The sequence below is a fragment of the Rutidosis leptorrhynchoides genome, chromosome 2 (genome assembly GCF_046630445.1).
Source record: "Rutidosis leptorrhynchoides isolate AG116_Rl617_1_P2 chromosome 2, CSIRO_AGI_Rlap_v1, whole genome shotgun sequence".
NCBI classification, from domain to species: domain Eukaryota; kingdom Viridiplantae; phylum Streptophyta; class Magnoliopsida; order Asterales; family Asteraceae; genus Rutidosis; species Rutidosis leptorrhynchoides.
The window spans coordinates 3,463,132-3,475,529 of NC_092334.1; the positions used below are offsets into that span (position 1 = coordinate 3,463,132).

At 34.9% G+C, this 12,398-nt stretch overlaps 2 protein-coding genes across 2 annotated transcripts; both read left to right on the forward strand.

Annotated features, from left to right (window-relative positions):
- Nucleotides 1-3,195: 3,195 nt before the first annotated feature.
- On the forward strand, nucleotides 3,196-4,381 carry LOC139890484 (uncharacterized). The gene is made up of 3 exons (XM_071873361.1): nucleotides 3,196-3,331; nucleotides 3,426-3,555; nucleotides 3,883-4,381. The coding sequence occupies exons 1-3, from the start codon at nucleotides 3,196-3,198 to the stop codon at nucleotides 4,379-4,381; spliced, it is 765 nt and encodes a 254-aa protein (XP_071729462.1).
- A 1,481-nt stretch (nucleotides 4,382-5,862) lies between these two features.
- On the forward strand, nucleotides 5,863-7,409 carry LOC139894403 (uncharacterized). The gene is made up of 2 exons (XM_071877660.1): nucleotides 5,863-5,874; nucleotides 6,801-7,409. The coding sequence occupies exons 1-2, from the start codon at nucleotides 5,863-5,865 to the stop codon at nucleotides 7,407-7,409; spliced, it is 621 nt and encodes a 206-aa protein (XP_071733761.1).
- Nucleotides 7,410-12,398: the final 4,989 nt, after the last annotated feature.

A 12,398-nucleotide genomic window follows, 5' to 3' on the forward strand; every position in this document is an offset into this window, starting at 1 on the left:
AAGAACAATTTCATACTTTGCGTATGGATGGGGGTTCAAAGATTTCAGATCATCTAAATATTCTTAATGGTATTGTTTGGAGTTAAAGTGGATGATGAAGATAAAGCTTTGAGGTTGATATTATCTTTATCATCGTCTTATGAACACATGAAACCTATTTTGATGTATGGGAAAGAAACTCTGAAGTTTAAAGACGTTACTAGCAAGCTCCTATCCGAGGAGAAAAGACTGGAAGGTAACGGGGTCTCGTCATCAGAAAGTACGGTACTGTTGTGTTCGGATAGGCGGAAGAGAAACTCCGGAAAGAATTTGGTATACTGGAGGTGCGAGAAGACTGGGCATGTAAGGGTTAATTGTCCAGGTGGAGCTAATCCGGCAAATGGCTCCAAAGACGCTAACATTGTCTCCGTTGTTACAGAGAGTGACGAATTCCTCTGAAGTCACACCATTCTCATGGTGTGTCCGCGCCACCATGGAAAGGGATGTTCGTTAGCGGTTCCACAATTGCACATGGGCATTGGTTTGGCATTGATGCAGGCTGTGTGGTGGAAACTGATGTTGTAGCTGATGAAACTTCCAGGGAAAGCCAAACAGGAAGTTGCACCATAAAGTTTCAGCTGGTTGTTCAACAACATGTGCCGAGGTGAAATGCTTGGAATGTGATATTCTAAGTGTTATACTCTTAATGGTGGAGTATGATAATTCTTGTTAAGAGTTATGATTGTCTGTGATGACAATGATTGTCGGGTCTTGACAATGTTCGATGAAGATGCAAGTTTTGTCTCTTGGAGATAATGTCAACGACATGAAGATGAGGATCTTGAAGTTGTCGTCGAGGAAGCGTCTACATCAGTTATCCTTGCAATGTGGAAGCATGGTTATCTTCTTCTATCCAAAAGGTGGAGATTTGTTGGTTTGATTTTTTGGCTAGTAGAAGAAATGTTTTTTGCTTAGTCCCACATCGGTGGATGGAAAGAGTGAGAAGTAATCTCTTTGGTTATAAAAGGAGCTTATGGGATTACTTCTAAATTGCACCAATCAATACACTTTAAATATTTGATTATTTCTTTTTTTCTTACCCTTGTTTCAGAGTTGTATTAGTTAAATATTTTGAAGAGTGTAGTTGGCTTAAGAGAGTCGTCTATATCATTGTAACAATTTGTGATATAGTGTATGTCTCTCTTTGGGGGCCGGTGATTTTTCTCCTGTTTTGGAGTTTTCACGTTAAATCTTGTGTTGTGTATTGTTCTTATTTCTTTACTATTATTGTTGGGCTGGGTGGTGGGAATTAGTGAGGCCGTAATTTCCTAACAAGCTGCACATGATTTAACAATGTAGTTTGATTGAATTTACACTTGTGGATTCTAATTTTAAGGTGTTACAACTTTTGATCAGGGGCAATTCCAAATTGGTTTGTTTTCAATTATAAGGCACCTGGTGTTTTGTTTAATTTTAGTCTTTTTGGTTTTTGTTATTGCTGATAATTAGTACGGAGTACTTATATATAGTGAATTTTAACATGTTATTTTTATACGGAGTAAACTAATCAAAACACTTTTGACCCTGTAACCTATTTACATGAGACACCAATGTCTTAATGTTAGGCTTGGTTATCAAGTCTTAATGTAGGGTAAAAAATGAACAAGAAACCTCTCTTTAATGGCAACTATAATTCCATTGTATTCGACATATTAGACCAAGGAAAAATAGTATGCATGAGCATGACTAATTCAAAAGGTGTAAACTGCTTTTAGCATGTAAAAAACCTTAGACATTCTCAACTTGTCAATCCTTTTGTGGGTTCCATCTTTATTAAGTGCAAGGAAGTGGTTGGGTTGGGTTGGGTTGGGTTAAGTTACTGTTAAAAATGACAGCTCGGGTATCGACCCACACCTATATTTGATAGAAATAACTTTAGCCTAATGTGAATATAAAGACGGTACAATTACAATATTGAAGGGCTAAGTATACTACACTTTCTCTTTCACATTTGTATGTTTCTAATACATCATCCAAAAAGACGAATGTATGATTCATGTGAATTGTTTGTCAAAAGAGCTAAAATGCTTTGTGATGGTTATCAATTGTTTCCAAAAGAGCTAATATAAACCATCCGGGCTTAGCTTGGATGGCCACTGAGTTGCTACACCCTGCAACCCACCCGGGTTCGAGTCTGGCTTCGGTCGCTCGTTCAAAATGGGAGGTTGTTGTGAGGAGTGCCTTCACAGGCAATTCACCAGGTAGCGTGTCTGGCGCTCAGCAGGCTCGTTCCCCCAGGTTTACCCTCTGCGGGGGAGTCCAAAGGATTCGTTCGTAGGGGGTTCCTGAGTCACCAAAAAAAAAAAAAAAAAAAGCTAATATATAATATCTATTACTTTTACAAAGTGAATGACATTAATATATTAAATATTCTTTTTACTTTTGCTTTGTAACAAACGAACATATTATATATAGCTAATTTACTTGAATCGGCAGAATTTCTATACTCCCATACAAAAGTGCCCGCGAAATCGCGGGCCTTAAGCTGGTTATGTATAAAAAGTGATATAAAAAGATGTTTGGTCGTGTAAAAAATGAAATAGGATGTGGTATTTATAAAGAATTTATAAGGTTAAAAATTAATAAAAATAATAATTAAAAAAATTGTAACGCTTATAAAGCCGTTTGAAAACGGATCAAATCAAACAACCAATCAAAAACTGACACATGTTTCTAACATTTTTTTTTTGCGTCAATGGGCCAACCGATGCCCCATACTGAAGTAAACTGACGCCGCGTTATTTTTCGTTAGTTTTGCCATGTGGATTGACGGATGGAATCTGACGGACGGTTAGAATGGGTCTTACCATAACAACTCGTGAAAGAGTAAATCACTTTTATTTGTACTACGTTTTTACATTGGACAAAGTCTCCATTTCCTTTTCATGACTTCATTTTGCAGGGCTTAGACCGAGTTCACTTAATAGATTGCATATATATAAATATAAATATATATAGATAAAGATACATCTGTGAGCTTTCACATACATATATGAATGTGATGGCAGTAACTTTATTTTAAAGTAATATTAGTTTGAATTTTATTACTCCAATATTATAGCTAGATAGATAGATTAGAGATTATAGATATATATAGCTAGATTCATAGGTTATAATTGGTGTAGTGCATATATATGCGAGTGAAATTGAAGTGTTATGGGTAGGTCTCCTTGTTGTGATAAAACCAAAGTGAAAAGAGGACCATGGTCTCCTGAAGAATATGCTATTCTTAGAAATCATATTCTTAACCATGGTACTGGTGCCAACTGGATTGCCTTGCCTCAGAAAGCAGGTTGATTTCTTAATTATCTCTCAACCTAGCTAGCTAATTCTTTTTTTAAGGATCTTACTATACATTTTTTTTTGGTTGAATAATTAATTATTAGGGCTAAAACGATGTGGAAAAAGTTGTCGACTGAGATGGTTAAATTATTTAAGACCGGATATAAAGCTTGGAGGGTTTACAGAAGAAGAAGACAATATTATTTATTCTCTCTACTCCAAAATTGGAAGCAGGTACTATACGTAGTGATTGATAGTTCGTTTCAATTCAATTGTCATATGTTACGTTGTATTCTTAACTTTAACTTTAAATAATTTTTATTGTGTTATATAATACATGATAAAATTTATATGAACAAAATAAGTTTTATATGTGTTTTTATTTGGTATAACTTTCATAAGTATTATATATTACAAAAAAGTCAAAACAAGACTATTAAATTAAGACAAGGAAGTAGCATATAGCACATATGATTTCACTATACAAATTAGACGTTTTTTATGTTATTACTTTTATGGTTTTATTAAAATGATGATGATGTGGATCGTTTAAACGTTTAGGTGGTCTGTCATAGCATCCCGTTTACAAGGAAGAACTGATAATGATGTCAAAAATCACTGGAACACAAAGTTAAAGAAGAAAGCTTCCTCATCAAATAACAGTACCATCACCGCTACAAGTGGTACTTGCGCCACCTCAAACTCAATCAGTCCGTTGCAGTTTAGCTCTCCAGTAATATTTCCGAAACAAGAAGATGACCACAATCAGCAAGTAATGGATAACTACCTTTTAGACTACTATATGATGCTGGATTATCAACAACCAATGATATCAAATTCAAACGCAAACACTAACATTATGTCTTCCCATCAAGAGAATAATCAAGGTTTGTCACCTTATGATTATTCATTCCCGGTGGAATCAAACGACTATGATTCTTGGTGTGAAAATGGTGGTGGAGTGACAGACTCGGCCAATGATTTATTAATGACCGGAGGATTTGATTTACGACAACTTGGTGAAGTTGTTAACTATAACTATTCTTCTCGATCGCTATAATTAAAGTTGATTACAAAGTTGATATGATGGATAGAGGCATATAATATGACTAATGTCAAGTAAATTAAGCTATCTAGCTAGTAGACATTTGTTGGTTATATACCTTTTGGTATATAGTACGTAGTCTTTATGTACATTACACATTATTTATATATATATATATATATATATATGTGATATGTGATATGATCATATGATCATATTAAGGTTTGGTTTTCTACAAATTTAAATGCAAATTATCAGTTATATCACAATCATAAATAATACATTGTTGCATAAGTTGATTTCAATCTAGATTACTTTTACATTATATAGAACTTTTTTAGTTATTTGTTGACGGTTAATCTAAGTTCGGTGACTAATTTAAAACGTGCTATCAACTCAATAAAAAAAAGAACAAAAAAGGAACAAATAAACACAACCTAAACTAAGCTAGCTAAGCAACATAACGTGTTATCAAAAAAGAAGCTATATTTAAAAGATGTATTTGGCTATAACTCTCGTCAACTCTCGCGAACGTGTATCAAATGATTGTGCGTAGCGGTTACATGTTGACATTCAAGTTACAGTTATTGTCATGTTTAATACTTCTATGCAAATGACAACTATAAAGTTATCGCTAGCAAAATTCTTAAAAAATTTACTACTACGTATTATTTAATCATATATGTAATATAACAGTATAGAGTAAGCATATAAAAACGTTTATGACTTATGAGCCTAAATGGAATATATATCATACTTCCTCCGTCCCAAATCTATTTTCCTATATTTACTTTGGATGTCTTATTCTTCCAACTTTGACTCTAAATTTATTAGTTTGTGTTATATATTATTCGATGAAATTTATATCAATAGGTTGATTTTTTGAATATATTTTTTAACGGTATAACACTCATCAAGTATTATGTAACACATAAAAAATTATTTAAAATCAAAGTTGGAAAGAAAATACCGCTAAAGTTAAAACGAGACAATAAATTTGGGACGGAGAGTATGGATGGCAAAATGACCCGTACCCGATGGAAAAATCCGAAATCCATTATAATTGGGCCACGTCTGAACCGAGTCCGTCGGGTCATGGGCCGGGTATGGGGATGGTTACAAAAAAAAAAAAAAATCGGGTTCGGGTTCGGGTATGAATTGGGATACAAACCCTTTTACGCGACCCGCATACCCGTATACCCGGCCCGAGAAATTTTAATAATAATTTTTGAATAAAATTTTAGTATTAGAATTATGCTATTAATATATACAAGATTTCTCTTATTTTTTTTTTAAAACGATTATAATTTTATTCAATATAATCATATACAACAAGTTTTCGAGATATGATATTTTATATACTTTGTGTATCTAAGTATTTTAGAAACTTTTCAATCAACTTTTTGTATGTGATATTTTATAATATTTTAAACATGAAGTAGTTAAGTTATTTTTTGATATTTTAATTTAGTAACTCATTGAAAAATAGATATAGAATGACTAATCAGGTATACCCGTTTACCCGCGGTGAAACCCGAAACCCGATAGTATGTAGGTAAATAGGAATCCTGCGGATTTCGGGCCGGGTTTAGAGCGGGGTTTCTTAATCGGGTTCAGGTCCGGAATTGATTAAATCCGACTCAAACCGGACCCGATGACATCTATGGAGAGAGTATAAGATAAGTAACAATGAAATAAAATAAGTGGGGCCAAATTTTTTCGTAAAGCCAAAAATTCATCATTTTAGACCGGTCAAAGTGGTCCAAAATTTACCAGACCTTTTCAAAGATCTTCTATTGAAAACCATGTGCTGTATAAGTTTTTACTCCACCCAACGTTTTTGTACATTAGATTAATTACTTCTTTTTTCTTTTATTCCATCAATTATCCTTTTAGACTAGTCAAAGTAGTTGTATTTTTTCGATTTATACACTAAAATCAACTAATTTATGATTTTCGTTCGACTGATTTTATATTCAACATACAAAAAATATACATATTATCTCTAATTCAGATTTAATTCAATTTGCCTAAAATTAAAACCAATGTTAAAGTTTGTTAGGGTTAAAATACTTAGGACATGCTTGGTTCAAAACAAGAATTTAAACGAGAATATAAATGAGAATGAAAATGGTAATCATAATAAGAATGCAATGACTATTCCCTATTATATTGTTGTTACGTTATTACTTTAATACAATTAATTCATCATAATTGAAATTGAAATACAAATTAAATTAAAGATATATGTGGAACATGGAATCAAATTCAGAAGGCTGGTACAATTATATGTAATTTTGGTATTAACTTCAACAACTCTTTTAAAAGGGTGATTGGCGATGGAATGTCTACACTTTTTTGGAAGCAAAGATGGGCAAGCGGCGAAATCCTAGAGGTGTAGTTCAACCGATTGTTTCGATTAGACTGCAATCAGGAGGAGAATGTTGCTGATCGAGTTACATGGAGTGATGGCAATTGTGTTTTTAACTGGAATTGGTGCAGGAATCTTATGGGTCGAGCAAGTGGAGATTTGCAGGTTCTGGAAGGTTTAATCAAATCTTATACATTTCATGAACATGCGAACGATTCTTGGAAATGGGGGCTAAGTTCGAATGGCGTTTTCACCACAAAGAAGCTGCAATCGATTATAGAAGAAAAGGTATTATTAGAAGGTAGAGGTCATACGGCCACAATAAAGAAACAGCCTTGTTCCAAAAAAAGTCAGGTTTTTATTTGGCGGGTTTTCCATAATCGCATACCGGTTCTTATCGAGCTTGACAAGCGTGGGGTTGACCTACATTCGGTACGATGTCCTAGTTGTGATGATGATATCAAAACAATAGAACACTCCTTGGTTTTTTGCAACAAAGCGTTTGATCTATGGACGAGGATTTATAAATGGTGGGGGTTGGGTACATACTCCAATCTAAGCTTTAACGAGACGTTTAAAGGGAACATAAATGGTGCGACTTCAATACTCGGGAAAAAAAATATGGCAGGCGGTCGAATGAACGTGTGGTTACATGATATGAAAGTGTCGTAATAACAAGGTCTTCAAGAATAAGCAATGGTGTGGTCTATCCGTGCTTAGTGAAATACAAGTAGTAAGCTTCGATTGGATCTCTCGTAGAATCAAAGGAACACATATCGATTGGAACGTGTGGCTTGTTAATCCACAAATATATTTGACTCAATCCGGATAACACTCTTGCTACCTAAACAAGATTTCGAGATTCTTAGTGCCTTTGTTTTGGTTTGGTGCTTTGTACCTTTGATATCTAGTGTCTTTGTTTGTAATTTTCTGTAACATATCTTCTTAGTTTCTATAAAATATTTTGTTGCCTTTTTTTTAAAAAAAAAAAAAAAAAATTAAAGATAGAGTACAACTTATCACATATCAACCTACAAGGCCGGACATCTAATTTTAAACCGTAGCGTGCCAATACACAAATATGTTATTCATTATTGACATTTATATGCACTCTTTGCCTTTCATTACAAATGAAAACATATATATAAAAAAAATAACAAAACCATCTTTTTTCTTCAGCAACAACTCATATATGACATTGTACGTCTTTTAAAGCTTAAGGCAATTTTTTTTTTTAAGTACTTTAAACAACCCTAAACAAAAAATAGATATTCTACTAAGTATTTTACGCAATTATATATAACAAATAATCATAGAGGAGAAAAATAACATAGAGAGATATAAGTAAGGGAAATTGGTCAATATGTTCCATTTTTTAAAGTGTTTAACAATATGCTCTTAAAAATTCGAAATTGCAAGAAATGCCCTCTGTTCACGCATAACGCACCACACATGATACGTGCAAGCCCGTGCGTGATGCGTGTGTACGAGATATTCAGCGAGACAACTATTGCCTCGAAACGGTGCGTGTAGCGTGGTTTTTGGTGCGTGTTTACGAGCAAAAGGGCTGTCAAGTTGAATATCTCAAAAACACGCATCACGCACGGGTTTGCACGCATTATGTGTGGTGCCTGATGCGTAGACAGAGAGCATATCTTGCAATTTTGATTTTTGAGAACATATTGTTAAAGACTTCAGAAAATGTGGGCATATTCACCAATTCCCCTGTAAGTTAATACTTCCTTTGGTGTACTTCAATATTAAGTTGTAGCTTGATTTCATTTTAAGTAGTTTAGGGAGATGTAGTAGTTTAGGAATTAGTAGAGATTGTTGGGATCGAACCCGCACACATGTCACTTTCGAGATCGACCCCATCACAATAAAAATCACACAACCATGTATAAATCAATAATTAAACGACAAAATATAAAAGTTATACGCATTCAACATTTTACGTGGAAAACCTCTCAAGGGAGAGTAAAATCCACGGGACCAGCGGCCACTTAAATTTCACTATATACGAACAATATTACAAGAATGAACGCTCATTACAACAATCTTGAATATTATCACATTTCTCTCAACACCTCTCACAAACGGTAGATTACAATAACGAAATTCGCTCCCATCGTTATTGAATCATCGAGACCACCTCACGGGATGGAGTAAGACGACTCTCATAGACTCTCTATTTTCTCTCTAACTCCTCCACCTTTCTTCTTACACAATGACTACAATATATAGCCAACAATTCCCTCCACAAAAGTTTCCATCAAAAAAGTTCCCTCCAAAAAAGTTCCCTTCAAAACTTCCCACCAAATCTTCCCACCAAAACTTCTCACCAAAATATATTCTCACCAAAAAACTCCCACCAAACTACTCTTACAATATCTAGATAATTTAAATCAACATCTAACACATACTCCCTTGATTTAAATTCTCCAATTCTCTATCTCGAAAGTAGATTATTGATCTTCATCTTGTTGCCGCCGACTTTATCTCAATCGGGACACGCCGCCAAACAATCTCATTGTTAGGAAGACTTTCAACACAAGGAACTCTCCATGATCAACTCTCCACCGAGCCTCTTTATCTTGAACCTCTCTTGAAGAACTTCTTCATTTCGTACAATTTCAGTAGCAACTTCAGACACATGTATCTCCCAAACTACATTTCTGATCACCACGTTTTGAACCCGCTGTCTAAAAATAACGACGATCCAACGGTTAACGAATCTGCAGCACCCATTTCTTCTCAACTGTGCTGAAATCGATGAACTTTCTGCAGCTGACTTCAGAACCATATATCTCTCGAACGAAGACTCTATTCAAAGATCCCAACGGTGAGATCGTGTACCTACCTCTTATGAACCTACAGTCCAAATTTCACACCGATCCAACGTTTAACTAACCCATACCGTCAATTCTCCTGACGCTGCGCAGTGTGCGACGAACCGTACACTTTTTTCTTCACAAATTGACTTCCTCTCGGTTATGCGATTCTTCTCCATGAACCCAGCTCTGATACCAGTTTGTTGGGATCGAACCCGCACACATGTCACTTTCGAGATCGACCCCATTACAATAAGAATCACACAACCATGTATAAGTCAATAATTAAACGACAAAATATAAAAGTTATACGCACACAACATTTTACGTGGAAAACCTCTCAAAGGAGAGTAAAAACCACGGGACTAACGGCCACTTAAATTTCACTATATACGAACAATATTACAAGATGAACGCTCATTACAACACTCTTGAATGTTATCACGTATCTCTCAACACCTCTCACAAACGGTAGATTACAATAACGGAATTCGCTCCCATCGTTATTGAATCACCGAGACCACCTCACGGGACGGAGTAAGACGACTCTCATAGACTCTCTATTTTCTCTCTAACTCCTCCACCTTTCTTCTTACACAATGACTACAATATATAGCCAACAATTCCCTCCAAAAAAGTTCCCTCCAAAACTTCCCACCAAATCTTCCCACCAAAACTTCCCACCAAAATATTCCCACCAAAAAACTCCCACCAAACTACTATTACAATATCTAGATATTTTAAATTAACATCTAACAGAGATTAGGGAAATGTATGTAGCGACCCGACCAAAATCGTCATTGACGGCGTCACTAACTGAGGTCCCGTTACGTGGTCGTAGTCCCTATATGAGACTCATTTGACCAAAATTATGTCGCATTCATTTAAAAGGTACAAGACTTGCAAAGTTTAGTTTACCAAGCGGATCGACAACAAGTTTAAGTTTACAAAAGTTATAAAGTATGAATGAAATCACTCGCGACATAATTAGTTTAAAATCACAGTTGCTATAAATAGCGTAAACATGTAGACAAAAGTTTAAATCCAAAAGTGCTATCCCTAGCGTATGCATGCATGGTTGACTCCAATCAAGTAATCAAAGAGTGCGGAAGCATTTATCAAGTAACCAAGTATGAACCTGAGAAAACATATAGAAAACTGTCAACGAAAAACGTTGGTGAAATCATAGGTTTAAGTAAGTAATTTGAGTAAGTAAAGTAAGCCGAACCACAAGATTTGCAACATTGATAAGATAGTAGTACATTCTAAAAGTTAATATTCACGAGCACCCAATTATCAAGGCTTAACATTCCGTCCGTTGATACCCCATTAATAGTGCTAGAACAACACTGTTTCTCGAAAATATATTTCATCCGTAGACGGTAGCGAACCGTCCAAGATGAGGGTTTGTCAAACCCATATGGCCATACAACATAAGTTCACGCCTACACTTACACCCTGCAAGTGTAACTAATGATAATCGAATTGAGGATTTCGTTCTAAACTCGTATGTAGAATGTTTGTTTTCCTGTACTTGTGTTCACTTAGTTAAAAAGAAACGTTTATGTTTTCTCATCCCAAATGTAAGTTCAAAAGAGTAAAAGTGGGACTATGATCTCACCTCGAGTGCACGAGTATAAAAGTACTTCACAAAGTAAACGTGTGCATGAAAGTTGCTTAGCCTCGACCTAAACAAGTAAGTTGTATCAATTAACCGGTTACGACACAAGGTCGGGTGAAATGTGGTCAATTAGTCATATGGCTCGTTACGACTCGATTATATAGCATGTGAGTCAAATTGTCAAGTTTCATGCAAGATATAAGTATAAAAGCATGTTAGAACGATTGCATAAACATTTGGTTAAGTTTGACTAAAAGTCAAACTTTGGTCAAAGTCAACGTGTTCGGGTCGGGTCTCGGACAATTTTTCTAAGCTTAGAATCCATATATAAGCATGTTGGCAAAGTTTCATGTCAATCGGAGTTGCGTAGCATAGCTAGAATTTAACGTGGAATCGCAAAGTTGGACAGCCCCATTTTCATGCTTTAAACTGCGCCGTGGCCAGAGGAGCCGTGCCGCGGCTTAACACTAGGAAAAAAATGCTGGGCAGTTTTAAATGTAGGCTCGAACCAAACTTCAAACAAACATAACTTTTGATTCGTTAACATTCAAAACACGTATCTTATATCGTTGGAAAGCTCTTTTGACAAGGAACACAACTAAATACATTTAATCCAACAAAAACATCATTTACAAAAACAAAAACCTCAATAAATGATCGTTAAATGTTCAAAATCAACGTTTCAAGTTCACAAAACGCATTTTAAGCTTCGGGAATCCAATTCACACATATGATATGCCGTTTTGAAGGTAATGAAACATACATTACAACTAAACACTTACTAATAACATTTCATGACATTCGAAACATCAAAAGTTCGTTTTAAGTTCATCAAACCCTAATCAAAAATCAAGAATTCAACAATTTTGTAAATGAAGCTTTTCTAAATCAACCTACACATCAAATTGAAGCTAATGATGCTAGTAACACATTTAATACATGAACTTTAACAATTAAACAACATTTAATCATCCAAAATCAAAGATTAAGCACACCCATTTCAAATGTTCATACTAGTTACTCAAAACAACAAATCGAGTAAATAAATCATATATTCATACTAGACACGAGCCATAGACACTAACTAACACTATTTCAAGTCAAAAACACGAATTTAGAGAAATTTAGTGTTTTTAGAAAGTTACCCAAACTTGATGAAATTGGTATCAAAATGTAGAGGATGAAGAGAGGATTCCAAATATGTAATTT

Coding starts and splice junctions, on each gene's coding strand:
- LOC139890484 (XM_071873361.1), top strand. CDS start 3,196: ATGGGTAGGTCTCCTTGTTGTGATAAAACCAAAGTGAAAAGAGGACCA. Junction 3,332..3,425: donor TGCCTTGCCTCAGAAAGCAG/GTTGATTTCTTA, acceptor ATTAATTATTAG/GGCTAAAACGATGTGGAAAA. Junction 3,556..3,882: donor TACTCCAAAATTGGAAGCAG/GTACTATACGTA, acceptor TTAAACGTTTAG/GTGGTCTGTCATAGCATCCC.